Consider the following 20911-nt stretch of genomic DNA (forward strand, 5'->3'; position numbering starts at 1 on the left):
TGGAGCCTCCACAGGCAAAAAAATTCCCAGAGAGGTACTTATGGAAAACTTCTGCTTTACTTAACACTACTGGCATGAAACAGATTCATGAAGACAACTGAAAAACAGGCACATTGTAACAATTTCAAATGCCCAATTTTTACAGTTTCATATTTTCAGTTTTTACCTGGAACATACAAGCACACATGTGACTGTGATTCTCCTCCTCCTCAAAAAAAAAAACCACTCGTGTCTTCCAGTGTTTCACCCTTGGAAACCTGGATCCACCAAAGTTGGTGTCTTCACTGAAATGCCTGTCAAATCTTGTAACAGATTTCTCCTTAATTTTACAATAGCTCTCTGGGCAGAAAGAAGAATGAGAACAGCTCATTTTCTAGCACTGCTACAAGGCTGATTACCGTTCACTGTCGTGTTCAAAGATCATCCCAGGCTGCACACATTCTTTAGCACACTCTTTGGCCTGGAAGCACTGACCACGTTCCCTTTTACACAACTGGTATCAACAAATAAGGACATGGAAGTGTTCATTTCATGTTTATCCACTTGTTACCTTTCAGTACTTTCCAGACTTCTCTCCCACACACTCCTCCCAGGGTATTCCCCGCCCTGTTCATCTTTTCAATGGTTTATAACTTGAGGAATTAACTGTCTTTGATGTGAAAATCCTGGTACACAAAATTAGATGATTGACTGAAATTACTGTTATGGGATTAGTGTCTCATCTTGACAGAAACTTATTATCTACTGATAAAGTAAGATAGATTGTCAGATAACAATAGGAAGAAAGTGGTTATTTTGCTCCTGGTGGCTTTTTAGCTTACAAAACATGTAAACACCTCCTGCAACTAGGCTAGCAATAAACTGACATTGTAGGAGGTGAATCTAAAAGATTAAATGGAAGACAACAGTAACTGAGATATGACGCGATAACACAGCAATATTGTGAGATGGAAAACACTGCAGTCTCAGTGAGACCTCTGTACCCCACTGAGGACGTCTGAGACCATCACTTATTGCACTTATTTAGCAATGCTGCAGAAGCAATTACTTTTATACTTTACTTCTGAATCTTTATTAGAAAATATTTCTAACGAAAGGCTGCTTTAAGAAATTCCTGATGTTCACTTCCCTTTTCAGGGATTTCAAAATAGCAGAGTATCTGTTTCCCAATCTTTGGTTAGCTAACAGAAACTCCAATTACATGGTTATTGGGAAAATTCTACTTTACTTTCAAAGGAGAGCAAAGTGTTTTCTCAGAGAGCCTAGAAACACCCATGAGGTCTTGAACATGTTCAAAGACAAATATTAACTATGAAGCTGTTCAAAAACAAAGAACAATCCTACATCAATGCCAACTCCAAGTCAAGATCTTGTGTGTAGCTTCCTATACAGAGAGGACAAAAAAAAAGAAATCTTCAAGATTGGTGCAAATTAGTCAACACAATACTCAACTAGAGTATTGTTGCTGCTGAAACAGCAACAGTCATCATGCAAGTGTTTTTCAGCAAAACAACCTAGCATATGTACACACTTTGGCTCTAAAACATCACCTCAACAGACCAGAGCAGAAGGATGTGACATAAGATCAGCAGTGGCCGGCCTGCCTGCCTCCCTCTCAAAAGCAGAAGTAAAGGTATCAGTGGAAACTTCATGTACTCTAACTGGATAATAGTGGGTGCTTCCTGCTTCTTAGTTGCTATTCTGATCTGCTGGATCAGAGGTGATAATTGCTCCAGGAGGCAGTGCTTTATACCTGCCAATCAGTTGTTACGCAGTGAGCTATGAAGAATTGACAGTCTAATCTTTAAGGGTAAGGATGGTTCTAAGCATCCACTGGAGGCTCCACTTCCCCACCATAAAAACATAAATGCTTTAAGCAAATACTACTGCTGAACACTTTGTATTGTGGAGCTAGAGCCAAAATTATTACAAATCAGAGTTCTTCATCAGATAATCCCACAGTGTCTGTATGTTTGGCAGATTGCCAAACTACGCACATAAGGATTCATTAATGTTTTCTTCCATTTTCTTCCAGCACTGCAGCTACAGGTTTGCATTACTTATTCCCCTTTGCTTAAGGAACCATTTCTTGAACTGCAAGGCTGTATCTTTGAAGGGATGACCAGAATATATTGCCGTAACAAGCCATGTCACATCCAATATCATTCAGCTTCCATGGCAATGGCATTTAAGCATTCCCCTTCCTTCCTGCTTCCACAGCACTTTGCCTTCTTATAGTTGTTTGGATAAATGTTTGCAGGACCAAGTTGTAAACATGGAAAAGAAAAGCTGCTGACTATATGTTTTTAGAAATGAGCAATTTAAATCAGATCAGTTTAAATGGATCTGAAATCCAGTTCTAGAATGGTCATATAAATAGTTTCTCTGGCACAAAGGAAAGAGGGAGGGAAAGGACAACTGAAAACTCCATAAGTCAATACTGCTGCTGAAGCTCCTTGCCACACTCCTATGAGTGGCAAGGCCAACGGCAGGGGTGCAGCATGAGACAGGTAAATTAGAACTTACCTAACTATGCTAGCTGACTTGGGGATTCACAGAAGACATGAGTCAAGACAAGATACGTGATGAACACTGGCTTTTTAAAACACTTAGATACACTGGGAATTGTTAAAAATAAAACGTAATTTAAGTTACACTATTAGCTTTAGCAGAAGTCCTGGCTGCCACCAAAAGCAGCTGCCTTTTACTTCCCTTTTCAACGCCACTGCTTTCCTCCTCCTGGCACTTCCCTCATGCTCCCCTGCATATTCTCAGATTTTAGCTAACAAGCTAGGAGCCACATAATCATAGGGCAAGTGGATCAACACAAGTGCCACCACTAAGGTGGCAGCAGGAATGGATCTGGCCTTCTCAACAAGAGTCACTGTCAGCATGGTTTTAGGTGATGAGGAAACTGCACCCTGACTCAAGACCATGACTTTACCACCTGTAAACTGCTCTTGATAGAAAGCACAAGTTCTATTCAGTAGAACTTGAGTGTAAAATAAAAAGATTTCACCCTGTCTAGTTGTATACCACTTAGGTTTTTCAACATTATACAAGGCTCACCTTAAATTTAACCAAATTCTGTATGGAAAAGACCACTTCTGAATATATGGCTTATTACATTTGCCATACAGCACATGTAGAACTCAACATCCTAGTTTACAAGCAAATCTCTCTGAAACAGCCCTCAAAAAAACCAAATTCTACTCATTTAGTGCTTGTTTATGCTTGATAGAGTAACACAGATTAAGTAATTGGAAGCTGTATAACCTATTAGTTAAGTATCAAGTTAATCCAAGCACAGAAGCTATATGAGTCAAACTCCTCCCCTTGCCCAAAGACAACCTTCTTTACCTCAGGAGATCTTTCTTTACCACAGATGATCTTCATTCCTATATTCAAGCTGCAGTCCCTTCCTGCAGGCAAACTATCCCCATCTCTTATTATGTACAACCATCTATCTGTCCCTCTCCACTCACCCCAGCAGATGCCATCCCCATTTCTCCATATTCTGTGGAGTCATGACAGTCGTCTAAATTAAGCTCTGTACACAGCGACTATGCCTTCACTCCTTCCAGGGAACAGTACAAGCCAGGAAGAAGCATCCCATGGGCATCTTACCATGCCACTGTGTTTAAATTAATGGGGACAAAGCACATTTCTTCAACTAAAAATGTGCCCATACATAGAATTCATCACGGACATACTGTAGACAAGTAAACTGGATTCACACAGAATTCTCTAAGCCTGAGCTTGCATGTTCCAGAATTGGTCTTTGTAGCCATCTAAGACAACAAAAAAGATTAAGACTCCTAAGTAAAAGCTCTGTGCTTAGCATAGGTCCCAAACAATATAAATACTTTTTAAAGTTTTATTCACAAGGAAACTTTATCATCACAGTATTAATACTAACCTCACCATGAGAATCACACTCTTCGTACATGAACTTGTTATCATGAAGAGGAGGGAAAAAGCAATAAACATGGGGAAAAAACTGTGGCAAAAATCAAGCTTGAGCATTTAGGTTTTCTTATCGTTGTTTTAGAATATGTCCAAACTCATATAAGAAATTCTATTTTGAACAAATGACTTGTTGGCTGCCCTAATTCTACGGGTCTAATACGCAAGCAGGTTATTAGCTACTCCCCACTCCCCAACACAGATCAAAAGCTGTATCATATACCAGGTAACTTTTAAATGGTAAAAATAGCCATACACAAACAGTAAATTTAATTTTGAACCTGTTACAAAATCTTTTTGTCTATTACAATAATTTTCTTTTGTCTGGAAACTAAATCCTGATATTTATAAAGCTGCATATGAAATTAGATCTATTACTGCAGTTCCACATTACAAAAGCCAATTTGTTTACTGAACTACTTGTTTATCGTGATATCAAATAAGCAGCAGACTAATTAAGTTTTCTCCAGCAAATCATTTTCATGTGTGTTTTAAACTTGCCTTATGTAAAATAAAATCTTACCTTTATTAGTAGGACTGCCACAATGTATTCCACTTATGCTTTGGACAAAATATGTTGCAATGCACTATATATGCAAATAAGCTTTGTTCTGTCATGCAGCATCCGGCACATGATATACAGTCAATTGCAGCAGCACCCAGTCTTTTTAGGGCCCATTTTCTTTGCACAGCAGATGTAAACAGCTCATTTTCCAGTAAATACACATTTAGATGGGTTGATTGTAAGTAAACAAAGCCAAACATCTGTTTAGTTATTAGTTTCGGTATCCATTTCTCTAACTTGCATTATCCCACTTAATTATCAACACCAAAGAAAGCTAGTAGAAGTCAGACACTTCAAGTTGATGCGGTTAGTACAAAAAAGGAAAATAAAAGGGAACACTCAAAGCACTCTTCAAAGACCATCATGCAAGTGTTGCAGAAAGTTAAGCCCATCACCCATTTTCTGTTTACCCTTGCAAGGACTTAATTACACGTGCAGCAGTCTTTGCATAGCACCCATTTAATCCATGCCACCAAAATGGTAAATTTGGTAGTTACCAATCATTTAGATGGGGGTCAAAAGGGCTAATGCCTTAGATTGCTCTTAATCATAAGATATCCTCAGACAAACCTCCCCAGTCTTCATTCTGGCTCTACAAACACAAAATCAAGCAGCAGTGAAAATGTAATACCAACTACTTAATTAAAAAAACAAAACAAAAACAACACCCACCCGATTATTTATAGCTTATTTCTATTTAAAACAAAAGTTAGAAAATATTCTAAACTATATACAAAAGTAAATTCAGTTATTTCACTCAAATGTGTTTCAGCTATTGTTATTCTTTAAGTTAATACAATTTTATTAGGTCCTATTAAAAGTCCACTGTTAAGAAAGCAAACAACAGAAAGGCATCAGTAAAAAACATCTGTTCAAAAACTCCAAGCAGATGCATTAAAAAACCTGTTATTTTTCATTTCTTAACAAGATAAAGGATATTAGTACCTTAAAAGAAACAAGTTCTAGAGAGTTGTTTAGAAAGCTTCACCTGTGCTTGAAGGAGTATTAATGCAAAGATTTTTTTTAAAACAGAACTTAAGATCAGTTGTTCATTATTGTAACAGATTGAGAGCATAACAGAGTAAGATGCTACCAAATTTACATATATTTAATTCAATGACTAAGTTTCACACAGTATTATTACTAACATCAATATTAAAGTAAGATTTGTTCCATGAAGGGAAATAAGAGCTTCATTCAACTTATCTACCTACCATCCCTGAAGTAATTTAAACAATTCAACTCGAGCTATGTAATCATATTTACTACTAAGTCATCGTTACTTGCTGAGCTGTATGTGATAAGCCAGTTATTTTCATGTAGTAATGCTTGGTGCAAAAAGTTGAACATTTTCACTTTAATCCATCTGTTAATCAAACATACTTAGATTTCTCAAAGAATTGTGAACGATAGGTCCTCTCAGACTTTTTTTTTTTGCCTTTTGAAAATCAAATTTTCAGTGTAAGATTTAAAATATATACACTTTTAATGCATCTTGATATCCATCACCAGAACTACTGCTGTTGCTAGACGGCTTGGCAACAAAAAACATAGCTTCTCCCTCAAAAATAATAAATAGAAGCCCCAAAACACATACCAGCAATGTGCCTGACATCTGTACAACACACAGATAAGACCACAAAGAAATGAGAATCTAAAAACCGAACACAATCGGACGCCTCCTGGGGGCATTCATATTCTTTTCACCTACTATTCTGTGGTGCTCTAAAGCCATCTTCACAGGTAGTGAGAATTTTAGGAAAGTGTAGTAGCACTGCCACATGACACATCATCTCAGACAGTTCTCAGACACCAGAGTAAAAATGGAATTGTCTCCTCACTATCTCAAGGTCCAAACATTAACATTGCTCTTTTCAGCATTCTGCTGGATTCAGGGAACATGTTCTATTAAAATGCAGATTAATGTGCTCATTCAGAAAGAGCATCTAATTTTGAAGATAAGATACTCCTTACTGTCAAGCAGTCTTCTGCAATTCTTCATTGAATTTACTATGTTTATTGACCAAAAGCACACAACTAAGCGCCTGAAAACAACTATGGCATATGCAACAGTGCTAAAATTTTCACTGTATCACCCTGACACAGTGCTTCTACAGACAGCAACAGAAGAATATCTCTGGAGAAAAATCTATCAGTTCAGTGTACAGATAATAAATATACCCTTAATAGAATTATAATCTATGAGGAGTGTGGTGTACTGTTAATATACCCTCAACAGTTCTACAAGAATTGCTTATATCACTGAATGATCAACTTCATAGGTAGTTTTGCAAAGTGGATGTTGTTGATCAGTACTGGAATTCACATCAGAGAGGGTACTGAATAGTTACCAGACAGCAAGGACTTCACTTATACTAACTTGTCTTACTTATAATTGAAACTTCCTAATGTTTCAATTTGCAAAGCTGACTGAATGCATTCTTAATACTTCTGTGGAAGACTCCGTTCTCACAACTTGTTGAGTCTTAAGAACTTCTAATCAGCTTTTTCATTTCTTTAATAGAATAAGATTATTCACATCTTACATGCATATACACTAAACAAAACAGTCAGGAAAAAAGGAGAATATTATGGAGACAGATTTACTAAAATGATATTTCACAGGTCTGAACAAAAGCTGCTCAGGTGAAAAGCAGACTGCTTTATCATTTTCAATTCATAAAGGCAAGGATAGATAAGACAACTAGATTTCTAAAGCATTTAGAAATCACAGTCTGCAAATCTATGATAAGTCCTAAGCATCAAGACATATCCAGAAAATCAAAAAACTTCACAAAGAACATTAAGATACTGAACTGCATTTTTCCAAAAAAATCAAAAGACTCACATACAGACCAGTAAAATCTTGAAGTTACCAAAAAAAAAAGCATTCTGAGAATGGGAAGGGGGTGAAGTATGATACAATAACTTCCTGGACACTCAATGCCACTTTTTCAAGAAGACATTTAAATCTGAAAAGATTAACTTCCCCTCCCCCCATTCCTACTTGGGAGAAAAACAGAGATGCAGGTTCTACTATTAATTTTCTGGACCAATTCCCATCACTTTAAACAGAAGCCTACTCCACAATACAAGGAGGACAGTTCAAAAATATCTATTAAAAATACGGAAACACCTTTGAGAAAGGTTTACAGACCTGTCGGCTACTATTAAATTTACAACTAGTTGTCTTTAGAGGTTTGTTCCAAAGAGAAGCAATGTTCCTATGATTCCTGATTACATGTATTCTTACAGTTCATTCCATCTAAATAATGTCCAGCTGAATTTATATTAGGTATTTATAAAGCTATGATGACTTCTTAAAAAACTGTTGGCAGGTTTTATCAGCAATTTTATAAACTCAATAGTCTATAGTACAATCAATGATAAGATAGTCATGAACATAAAGTCAGAAATGCAGTTCTATAAAGATTTTAAGTCACTTTACTTGAACAGAATGCTACAAAGAGCAAAGTAATTAACACAAAACACACCCAATGAATAGATGATAGCATGACAATGCTTGAAACTAACTGACATTTGGAACTACCACACTTGCACAGTTCCACACAAGCACTTCGTAACTTTAGTATCTCCTTGCTCTCCATCCTGCGAATGCTGAATTTAAGCAGCAGCGTAGTTTTTATGACCACAAGAATAACCCATATCATAACTGAACAACAAGTAAACAAGTTTTCCTAAGACAAGGTGCAAATAAATTCTTCTGAAGTGAAGCATATTATATATACAATGTTATAGAGCACCACCATAGTCAAGCACGTATACAAGGGCTACTTCATTCAAAAAATAACCATCTGTTCAATTGATGTGGGAAAATGAACACAAAAGCAACTGACCTCTTCACTTAGGCTCAATATGCTTTATCTTGTTTCTGAGTAATATGTTTTGTGAAAAACTATGCCAGTCTTTAAAAACAAGCAATTCAACTTTTTATTCCCAAGACGGGGGGGGGGGGGGGGGAACCTACCCCTCACACTCGCAGTATCTCACAAAAAGCCATTTCCACATGCATGCATTTTCTCACCTACTACTTAAAAAGCACCTACATTTTGAATAGCACAATTAAGAAAACATGCAATACCTCAAAAACAGCGTAATTATGTTGAATGCACATTCCCAAATCGGACTTATTTATTCTGCTTATATATAGACTTTACCTATCACATAAAACTAGAAATAGTTTCATTCCAGGTTCTTAAATAATGTCTAGAACCAATACCATAGACAAGCTCACTTTATTTTTGATCAATGTATCAGTCTCAACACCTTCAATATAAATGGACAAGGCATACACTTTATACTTAAACCAAAAGATCAAACAATAACTGCATTATAACCTGTTTCCTGCTGCATATCCAACACCCTTCAGGGACTGCAGTCCAAATGCATTTTACAAAAGCGTCAGCTACCAAAAGACTACCACAACTTACTGTATCCTCTAAGAGTTGGGAGGGATTCCAAATCCACAAAGATCGTAGCTATTTCCTAATCCTGAAATAATGAACTAACAACATATCCCTTTCTCATTCATGGTAACTCTCATAGCTCCCCATACATATCTTCTAAAATGTAATTACAGATCATTATCTGTGCCTAAAATCAAGCACACACATGTCTTAAGAACTGCAGTCTTAAACTGACCAACCAAGCTGACTACCTGAAACCAAGCCAGAAGTTACACATGAAGAACAGACGGCAATCAAGGCAGTCAGATCTCCATTATAATAAAGATTTCATTATTCGTTCTTGTTTCACATTGAGAGGAATACAGGTATAGCCAAGGCAAATAATGTCACTGCCAACTTAGGAAGGCAATCTATTTCAGTAGTCTATATTTAAGAGCTAACATTAAGTGAAGACTGAATTAATTGCATTAATTATGGCAAGCTTCTCAGGAGACTAGTAAGAAACAGGTGCTTACAAAGGCTGTTTCCTAAATCAGACAAAAACTCTTCTACTCCCACCCACTCCAGGCTTAAGGATCAGGGATTTTCTTTTGTCATTGCTAATGCTAACATTCCTTTATTTTGTCATATCTCAAGGACAACCTAATACCATCTCTCCACTATTATGCATACCTTCAAACCTATGGTTTCCAATTAGCACATTTCATCTCCAAGAAGAAAATTTTCATGGCATATACAGGAAATTCAACAAATTTTCATTTCCAGTCAAAGATGCTCATTCTAAAACTAAAAGCTTAAATCTACATAGCAACCCTAAGCATCTAGTGCAAGTCAGCTGACTTCAACAATTTAAGCACCCTTCTAGATACAGGATGAGGTGAGGGCTTGAAAGAGCAAGGGAAATAAGGTTAATTGATAGCATATCTATTATTCTTCATGTGGAAGGACTAGTAAACACTACCTGAGGCCAAACTGCAAGAGCCTAATAAAAAATATTCACATAGCTTTTAGATTTTTGATCATTACTAAAAGAGTGATGGAAACAAGCAAGCATGATTTTTCAATAGATCCACTGGCCTTTTTATTGAGATACCTCTTAAAAAAATATATTTAAGTATTTTAGACGTTCTGCAATCAACTACTGAAAGAATACATACACACCCTACAAAAGCACAGTGGTGGACAAAATGGAGATAATTTCCAAAATACTTTTAGAAAAATTACATAGGAAGAATAACAAAAAGAATTTTCACTCAAAGCCAATGCTTAGGAACTTTCTTCTACTTCAAATGAAGATGAGCGAGTCTGTATAGATTTGCTTTTAAATATATACATAACTGCCTGGTTTAGATATTAGAATTATTAACTCCTTAATTTTAGTGTTTTAGCACAGTAAATGACCATGAACTTCCAAGCACCATACTGAATTATTTGGACCATCAAATAAAAACACAGCAATCAGACTTTTAAGTGAAAAAAATCAGATCCTCTCTTTCACATACAACACATTTTCTTGCTAGTTTCATGCATTAAAAAATTTAAGTATCATGAAATCATGCACGGGATTATCTTTTAGCTGTTCCACACACCACATGTATATAATTCATGCAACAACATACTGCATCTGCCAATTTTCTTCTCTCAGTATAATTCAATTCGTTCACACAAGCAAAAAACCACCTTTTCAGAAATGCATGCCTCTGTACTCACTAGCTGAGTATTTAAAATTTCTATAGCAAACAACATATAAAATTATCAAACAAGACATGTGACAGCATTCTTCTGAACAGAAGTATTTCTAGCAATAGATTAACAAGGAAGCATGAAAGTACTGGAATAATTAGTTTTTACTACCATTCATATGGATAACAGTTGGTATTGACAACTGACTTGGTAAGTTATCAGGTGGTAATAAGGGGGGGAGGGCATGTAGGGAATGAATATTTGAACTGAGCACATTATTGAAGAGCTAACAAGAAAGTGAAGGTGAAAAAGGCTTAAAAAGTTAGTACGTTTCAGCAACACAAACTCTAGCAGTTAGTAAGTGGACCGCACAGCACCAAGAACTTAATGACAAACTGAAGTAGGTGCTCAGAAACAGAAGCACACCCTGGAAAACTGCTACAGAAAATACAAGCAGGCAAGGCTATTAAGAACTAATTCACTATTCAGCAATTTATGCCTCTGCATATTTTCTTTTAACATCACGCAAATAGCCACTTAATGTATTTGTAATGATTTTCCTTTGTATAAGTATTCTGTACAGCTTTTAATCTTTAAAGTGCTTCATACATTAATGTATGTAGCGTTACTAATTAATAATGTTGTGTATTCAACACTGATTAATAATTTTTAAATTAGGCAATATGAGTATTCAGGGCCAAATAAAAGTCCTTTTGTTGCACATAATTAGAATCTGACATGGTCAAAAACAAACACATGACAACCCTGCTAGAAATGGTTTGCATTTGGAATCAAATCACATTTAATTCCGGCAGCTTTAAAGTATTCTGGGAAGCAGAAATTAACTGAAAGTACCAAAAAGTCTCCAGTTGTGACAAACTATTATTTTAACAACCCTCTTCATCAAACTCAGCATGTACATAGCAGCAGTTGATACAAAAACAAACCTCACAAAAAGTACACAAAAAGTATACTTCCTTTTGCATAAAATTTTTAACTTGAAATTATATTAAGTGTAAAAAGAGAATGCTAATTATTTGGATAGAAAATCAGTAATTAATTCCTAGAGGTAGAATGCATTTTTGCTTTAGAAGAGCCCTAAGAAAATGGTGAAAATAAAATTCAAAACCAGTGAGAATGAGAAAAAATACAGTAATTCCAGTTTATGTATAATTAACTGTACATTTGCAGGAGACAGACTGGAATAGATAAGTAATGTGTTATATCTGTTTTCATATAAAGAAGAGCAAAAGATTTTAAGAGAATAAACAGATTATTTTTTCCCCCTCTCTTTGTAAACTGCAACAGGACTTCTGGTTAAGATAATTCCTTCTAAGAGTAAAGAAGGGCTCAACAAAAACTGCATCAGAACACAAGCAGTAAATAAGTGCATGTATTTCCTTCCTAGAAAAATAGGGTAGCAAATCTGTGTGTAATGGCTGACCCTGTTCATGACACTAACTAGCTGTTGACAGACAAGAACTTTAATGTGCTGTGGATTTGCCTGTACTCTGAAAGGATTACAAACACAACTACAAGAGTAAAGAACATTATGTGTTTCCCCATCCTATTAATACCACGTTTAACAAAAAAGAGTACCAAGTGGAACACAGAATGCTTATATGAGAATTAAGCAATTAACTCACAGGATGAAATAACAAATTGAAGGTTCACGAGGGGAAAAAAATAGAGGAGCTTACATTTATACAGAATCTTACCAGTGAACCTCAGTACATTTAAAAAAATTAAGGTTCATCATCCCTGTTAAACTGTATGTTCCACTGACTTGCACACAAGCCTGATGATTCCCCCAGCACACCAGAATTTTGTGACTTCCATTTAGATATTCAAGGACCTTAACACTGACCTCAAGACTACAGCAATTCAGTAAAAAAAAAAAAAAAAAAACAAACCAAAAAACTCCAAACAAAAAAACCACACAGCATAGGATGGAGAAACATGGGGAAATGATACTAAGTTTTTCTATACCATTGAACCCCTTCCCAACAAATGGTTTCCAAAGAAAAATGGTAGAGATGCAATCTTTCTTCAAAGTTAGTAATGAACAACAAAAGCATTCAAAGTGAAAAAACAAATGTTCTTATACTTCATTCTGTATGTTTCTATGACACTACTATTACTGCTTTGTCAACTTAAAAGACAGAAATGTTCCAGAGTAAGCAACCTATAGCAGAAAGGCAGGTCTTTAGAGTAAGAACTATACCTGAATGAGTCTCAAAGAAGAGAGTCTAGCTTCTGGATTTCAGCAATGAAACAGTAAAGAAGTGAACATGCATCAGGTATGACAAAAAACTAATGGTTGATTAATAAAAAGAAGAAATGAAAAACACATGAACAAAACTAAGTTAAAGCAGCATGAACTATAATTATCTAGGTATACACATAAACAACCACTTGCATTTCTAGCAAAACGCAAAATCACAGTAGGTTACAACACACACAAGCCAAACAAAATGAAAAGAGCAGATAACATCATCATATTGCACAATGAGGACAACTAACTAGAAACTACACGCTAAGCATGCTAAAAAGCACCTTCTACAAACTTAGAGAAACAGGAGCTTTTTCAAGTCACAGCCTACCATGCTGACACTTTGGCCAGAGAAGTTGAATTTGCTTACCTCCTGTAAAAGATCTGCCTGTTCAATGGCCTTGAGAACATTTTTCTTGGAAGTCTCCTGAACTTCCCCTCCTAAAAGGAACTCATCCAGAATGAAATAGGCTTTTTCAAAATTGAAGATGATATCAAGTTCACATACCTAAAAAAAACATCAAGCATTATTGCAAAGTGGGAGGATACTATCTAATGAGGTATATCCTCTCACAAAACTTAACTTTTCACAGCTTCAAACTTCACCAAATCAAGATGTTAGCCTCAGGCTATAACCTTTTAAGAAATGAGGCAACAAAAAAAAAAAAAAATCAGTCCTTTGAGAAAAAAAAAATTAATTAAAAAAGTCTTTTTTTGTTTGAGTTAAAAACAGTTATAGCAACCTCTTTGAAAAACGTTTTCATTGTTAAAAAGGGTTCAATTCACAACCATCACTATGACGTGGCTCTTCATGAAGGAAGAGAATATCCCTATAAAAGTTCTCTTCTTGCCTGCAGTATCCAAAGGCAGATCATGCAATCTTACAGGAAAATGTGAAAACACAGTGATCTCAAACTTCATCCTGTGCATCTCCTACTCAGAAGACTAGGAAGGCAGAAGAATGAGCAGCAGTTGTTCTAAGGGTGCTAATGTACATTACTACAGTTGTTTGCATTTGCTATCTGGGTAAGCAGATGTCTGCCTTTTCTTTCCTTACCGCTCCTGCTAGTTCACAATCAACTGCCTCCTTTAGAAGCAGATATAAGAAGTGCTCACACACTAGAGCAGTGCCAGGGAGAAGGAAAGCTGGGTGCCTAAGACAGAAAGCTAAAGATAAGATTTTATCTGACCTCAGGTGAGACTACTACGAAATGAAATAAATAGAGGCAATTAACATCAGATTAATAACAGTTCTTCTCCCAAATTAATAATTTAATTTTGTATTTTAACAGTTATGTAGGCAACCATCAGTTTAGTTTGGCCAAGCAAGCGACATAAGAATGTGTTAGATGCCCCTTTTCAACAGCTAGTTGATCATATTTTTTAAAAGTGCTGTGGGCATAAAACAAAATGACATAATATAAAGAGACTGTGAATGTATAAAAAATTATAAAGAAATTACTAACTCACACTGCCAAAATACTTGTCAAGAAGTTCTACATAGCGATGAATTATTTCCAGAGTTATTAGTTCGTTGTCCTGATCTTCAATAGCACAGCAGAAATAGAGGCTTGCGTATCTGTAATAACAAAATAATCCTGATGTTAGCATAAGAACAGGAGCAAAATGAATGCACTTGAGCTGTATTACGTTCTCAGTAGTCCTTCATACCCAAGTTTAGCATACAGTTACTCTAAATCAACAGCCATGAAAGTTCTACCAAAAAATGGCTGAAAGACCAGCAGACATATGCATGTACAAAAGGGATCTGCCTCCTTGAGTCAAGCAGGACTTCAGTCTTTACTGTCCTTTAGCTCACGGAATTAAATTAGCCTAAGAGATGGCTGGAAAAGGAAATGTATTTGATTTTTTGGCCTCCTTGCAGAGTTCTGAGGCAAGATATTTTCTCTGCTATCTGTAACATCCAAACACTGGTATACTAATCAACAGATTCAATCTTAAATTTTTATCACACAAGCTACACACAGAGATATTAAAAAACTATAGAAAATGCCTTGGGAAAGATAAATTGAATTAGCAATTAGGATTTGGTCTTTATAGAGAATTTAACAAATGCCCAAAAAACTCCAAAACTAACACTAATGTCATATACCCCTATTGCTATTAAGTCAACCACTCAATCACTACCAACTGTCCTGGTATCAGACTAACGAGAGGCCATTAGCTCATTTCTAGCAATCCCCTTCCACCTTGGAAGACAGAGAATTTTTTACTTCAGATAAGATCTTGAGCTCCACTTCAACAAAAAAGAGCATCCAATTCTACCGTGCTCTACCATACACTTGTTCAAGTCATGTTTAAAAAAGCTGATGCAAAAAAAAAAACAGGAATGAAAGCTGAAAAACCCATTTAGTCTTTTCTAAAGTGCCAAAACGATATGCCATACAGACACACACTGCACAAATGAGATTTCAGTACCACCTGTTGTAACTGATAATTTACATGAACCAGAAACAGCTTTTGTTTGCCTGTTTAGAGACAACAACTGGCCCCATTAAGCACTCTTGAGTAGCCAGCCCTATTGAAAAAGAAGTCATTCAGATGTCAATGCCAAGTTTATGATGCATGTTTGTTTCCTATACACAGAAATGCATACACCTTTTAAACATTACTCATATTTTATCAGCTGGGACTTTGTAAGCCCCCAAAGACACTGTCAGGGTTTTTGGCTAGAAGTCCTGCAAAAAAATGTGGCATTTTATAGTATGTTCAAATTTGTTTCCCAGCCACTCACCTAGCATCATTTATGACCTGAAAGTCCCCCCACTCTGCTCTAGCTGAGTCAAATTCCTATGGCTTCATCATGAAAAACTAATCAGAATAACTTTTTGTATTGGGTTTGCATGGCAAGGTTTTGATAGCGGGGGGCTATAGGGGTGGCTTCTGTGAGAACCTGCTAGAAGCTTCCCCTATGTCCAATAAAGTTAATGCTAGTGGGTTCCAAGACGGACCTGCCGCTGGCCAAGGCCGAGCCAATCAGCAACAGTGGTAGCGCCTCTGGGATAACATATTTAAGAAAAGCAAAAAAAAAAGTTACAGGGGAGTGGCAGTTGCAGCGAGAGAGAGCGGAGTGAGAATATGAGAGAGAAACAACTCCGCAGACACCAAGGTCAGTGAAGAAGGAGGGGGAGGAGGTGTTCCAGGCACCAGAGCAGAGATTCCCCTGCAGCACATGGTGAAGACCATGGTGAGGCAGGCTGTCCCCCCGCAGCCCATGGAGCTCCATCGTGGAGCAGATGTCCACCTGCAGCCCGTGGAGGACCCTATGCCAGAGCAGGTGGATGCCTGAAGGACGCTGTGACCCCGTGGGAAGCCTGCGCTGGAGCAGGCTCCTGGCAGGACCTACGGACCCGTGGACAGAGGAGCCCACGCTGAAGCAGGTTTGCTGGCAGGACTTGTGACCCCGTGGGGGACCCACGCTGGAGCAGTCTGTTCCTGAAGGACTGCACCCTGTGGATGGGACCCATGCTGGAGCAGTTCGTGAAGAACTGTAGCCCATGGGAAGGACTCACATTGGAGAAGTTCATGAAGGACTGTCTCCTGTGGGAGGGACCCCACGCTGGGGCAGGGGAAGAGTGTGAGTCCTCCTCCCCCTGAGGAGGAAGGAGTGGCAGAAACAACGTGTGATGAACTGACCACAACCCCCCCTTCCCCGTCCCCCTGCGCCACTCGGGGGGGGAGGAGGTAGAGAAAATCGGGAGTAAAGTTAAGCCTGGGAAGAAGGGAGGGGTGGGGGGAAGGTGTTTTAAGATTTGGTTTTATTTCTCATTATCCTGCTCTAATTTGACTAGCAATAAATTACACTAATTTTTCCCCAAGTCGAGTCTGTTTTGCCCGTGATGGTAATTGGTGAGTGATCTCCCTGTCCTTATCTCGACCCATGAGCCTTTCGTTTTATTTTCTCCCCCTGTCCAGCTGAGGAGGCGGAGTGATAGAGCGCTTTGGTGGGCACCTGGCATCTAGCCAGGGTCAACCCGTCACACTTTTATTCAAAAGTTTTAAACTATTATAAAAAATTACTGCCTATGACTTCTTCCCATCCTACCACAAAACATGATGGGGAATAGAGGAAGACACCTCCATTGAAGCACTTAACACTTTAATTTCCTTGCTCTTTCATCTCTTCACCATGGTGACTTGTCAGCCCATCAGAAGCCCTATCTGAGCACAGTTCTTTTTGTTTTACACTGTTGTGTTTGTGCCTCACTAATTTTTCAAGGACATTTACAGTCATTGTAGTAGCTTGCAAGATTCAATCTGTGTAAGGCATCTTTTAGACAAAGCTATTTAAAAAAGTATTGGAAAGTGATACTATAAAGAAAAAATATGTTTTCAAACCTACTGAGGAATTTATAAGTCAAACTCCATGTTATCATATTTCATTGTAGAAAGAAAGAGACCTTTGGCACATTAGTTGACATTTACGCTAATTACATGCACTCAGGCCAAATCCATCTAAACAAAGCTTTCTTCATATTCAGATGAGCAGCACTGATTATGATGAAGTGTAGTTAAACTGTTCCCTTACAGTGCTTAAACACAAGTTGAATCACATACCAGTGGACCTTATCAAATCAAATTTGACTCAAATATTTGAAGTTTATCCACATGGGACAGTCCTTTTGTGCTTCCCTGTTATTTAAGAGTCTCTTTTGATGCACAGAACTACTTTATGCAAATATCCGCGAAAAACAACGGCGGGGGGGGGAAGGAACAGAGAGGGAGACTATCTAACATAAAATACTTTCCCAGAAAGTGGTCTGCTCTCAGTGTCCTCATTTAAAAGAAAACATAACATGCTTTTGAAAGACTTTATTTGGCAGCTAGTGAGTAGACTACACATTCAAGCTCTGCCACTGCAGTTTTGGAGAAAGAATATCGAGAAACAAAAACTACTCAGTGGGTATCTTAACACAAAATGGAGGCCTGGGTATCTATCATGACATGCAGAGAATATTTTTCAAAGTATTTTTTAAAGCAACTGTGACTAATGGATCACTACTCAACAAAAGAAAACAAATGCAGATTAAATAAGCCTACATGGCAAATAGTGGAAGAGTATAAACAAGTCAGCCACCACTGCAAAGGGCATGAGCATACTACAAAGGTACACCTTTCTTCAGACGCAAATTCTCAAAGGCAATATTGTAATTTTTTTTCTCTGCAGGCCAGGGCTTCCGAAAAAAGTATCCACATATAGTCTACAGGAGATAAACTACAGGTTTTGCCAAGTGTAGAAGCTTACATGGAGAGCGTCCATACAAAGACAAGTAGATTACTATACTCGGGCTGAAAAAGATTTCTGCGCTGCAGAAGTGTTGTTTCTTCCTAATGAGCCTGACAGAAACCTGTCTTTCACATGCACCCAATGAAAAGGCAAATCCTGATAGTAAAGTATGCCACATGACACAAAAGCAAATGTAGTGCAGTCTGTAACAAACATTCTGCCCTTTTTATTCCTATTGCAATTGTGTTGTTTTTTTTTTTCTCAGTAGGTATTATTAGCAGAATCTTCAGCCCCAACTCAGCTGCTTACACTCATTTAGGGAAATATTTTATGATAAACATCCTCCACTTGTCAGAAAGGGGACCAAAAACAGAGAGACCAAGAACAGTTTGGAAAAATCGCCTACAAATGTAATATGGAATAAAAGAACAAAAAGGAAACACTGCAGGTATAAATACTTATACAAATTCCTGCCTTCAGATAGATGACCATAGGGTTTTTTTGTGATAGGCAACAAATTCATGAACCTCCCCCTCAATAGTTGCAACAGTTCAGTAGTGGGAAGCCTCACAATTGGCAGGCAATGCTTCAGCAGAGTTCTCCGCTACTACTCTGCTCACAAGCAGGCTCAGTAACTGTGCTGGGAGATCAGGTCACTCTGTGCAGAGCATAACTTGCAAATCCTACCAGTTCAGTGGTGTTCTCCTACTAGATGAGAGAACACCTGCTTGAATTCATCCCTGGAAGTTTGTCACCAGGTAAAGCTGCAAGCAAGCCATAAGTCTGTCAGCATCTAAGTCACTTTGCATGTAGATCCTAATTGCAGAAATTTAAAGTTTACAGAGTTTGGCAGGAGCAAAGCTGAACTGCAAATGACAACCAAGCTGCCTTTAAGAGGTAGACAGGTGCTTAAGGGAGCCCAAGAATCTGTGGTTTGGTGATAGCTGACCCAGTAAAAACTGGGGCCACTAAAAAGTTGTGCTTGGCAAAAGATTTTTTTTTCTCCTCCAAAAAACTTACACATTTCTTTAATAAAACAAGAAGTTCTGAGACTCTAGGACAGGCAGATCAGTCACTATTCAGTCAAGGATACAGAAATCAACAACAATAACACTACCTAAGTTAAGCATTTCTTTTACAGTTTCTTATTTCAGCAAGGCTATACCCCCCAGTAGTTTTAGAAATGAACAAAAGCTTGGTATTGGTAATCCTCTAAGAAAAAGCTGCTGCTTCTTGATGCTGAGGTCTTCTTAGTGCCACATGAACTAGAATCCTGTACAAAGAGGACCTGATCGAACTAAAATAATCAAACCCAAGTACCTAATTCACTATAATCATTGCATTCAGTCAGTTTTACAGAGCCACCTAATCAACAGCATAGTAACATTTTTAACAGATACAACTGGCAGGTAAGATGTACATAAAGACAGGGATCATGTCAACTGCTGGGCACGTACCACTAGCCACAGGACTGCACCTTAGGTTCACAATACTTTGAGCTAAGAGGCACACTACTTGCAGAATGGGCTCTTTCGTTGTTTCTTTCAGTGGCGGGAGGGTAAAAAGAAAGTTTTAAAACTTATTTTTCCATAAGTCTTTAACGTAACCTAAGATTATGGTTATTTTACATTAAAGTAAAAGATGATTGCCAGAACATTAAGGGCAGCACAAGCTATGACAGTTTTGTAACTTTATACTGCAAATACAGTTCCAAACTGACACATAAAAGCAAAGCCACAATCCTTAATCAAATTACCAATCAACAATAACCAAGTCCCATGATCTCAGTTAACCAAATGCTAACAAAATAAAATTTACATAAAAATCAGTTATTCTGCAATTTCTGATTTTGACTGCAATATACTACACAATGAAAATAACTCCTACTGCCAGAAGCTAAAATAGTGAACAGCTGAGATCTTCAAAGAAAAAAAAAATAAATCACATCCTATCTTACGTTCCTTTTTTGTAGTAAAATTAGAAATTTTAACATTTAACACATTTCTCTGCCACAAGGGAAAAGCTGCATGAACTTCTACCGTATATGCTCCAATACCACTACAGTTAGTTTTTAAAATGACAAAACATGAAGAGCAATCATTAATTCTGTTTGCTAAGTTTCTAATCAGCTGTCTGCAGATGATGCCCTCTCTATTTTCATAAAGTGCAATTGTTGTTGGCTTCCCATATTTGAATTTCTTCTCCCCCCCCCCCGCAAGTCACTTCAAATCTCTCTTTGTCTCTTGAAATTAGCTCACATCCCTTTTCAAAATTCTGGTGTCCACCAGCCTGAAAAACTCTCTTCCAAACCAGCTACAGAATACATACAATCCAATTAATGAACCATGTCAAAAGCAGGGCACCTTTCCATCTGTGTTTTGTAGCGCTAAAGAAAAAAATTAAGGCAACGACTGACCCTATTTTGCAACCGTTATCAATGCTACATGTATGAAGCCAAGGAAAATAAAGTTAGTCACACATTCAGATAGACTTTAAAACACTTAGTTCTATTTTCTTTAAGTTTCATTCAGAAAGCATCCTGTAAGGATGAAATGCTACAGAGCTAAGAAGGCTAATCAAAATAGTCCAGCTTTCTTGATAAATATTAAGTATCAGAAGGCAGCAAAAGCTACTGGCTTGCCAATTTTGCATTTGAGTTCATTCTGTTCTTGCAAAAAGGTACATCAATGAGACCCTTGAGTATACTTCTAATAATGCCAACCATTCTTTGAGTCGCAATATCTAGGTCA

General features: G+C 37.4%; 1 protein-coding gene across 3 annotated transcripts in view; it reads right to left on the minus strand.

Annotated features, from left to right (window-relative positions):
• The window catches only part of AP1S2 (adaptor related protein complex 1 subunit sigma 2), a 32110-nt gene that overhangs the window by 7275 nt on the left and 3924 nt on the right, over positions 1–20911 (minus strand). For 2 of the 3 annotated variants that reach the window (XM_050915028.1, XM_050915029.1), the window contains exons 3-4: positions 14384–14492; positions 13284–13421 (exon numbers count right to left, since the gene is read on the minus strand). In XM_050915028.1, coding sequence (XP_050770985.1) covers positions 13284–13421; positions 14384–14492 — 247 coding nt within the window. Of the gene's footprint in view, positions 1–5028; positions 5124–13283; positions 13422–14383; positions 14493–20911 lie in introns of all 3 variants that reach the window. The other variant, XR_007768184.1, reaches the window with a different exon arrangement.

This window comes from Gymnogyps californianus, chromosome 1, assembly GCF_018139145.2.
Source record: "Gymnogyps californianus isolate 813 chromosome 1, ASM1813914v2, whole genome shotgun sequence".
Taxonomy (NCBI): Eukaryota; Metazoa; Chordata; class Aves; order Accipitriformes; family Cathartidae; genus Gymnogyps; species Gymnogyps californianus.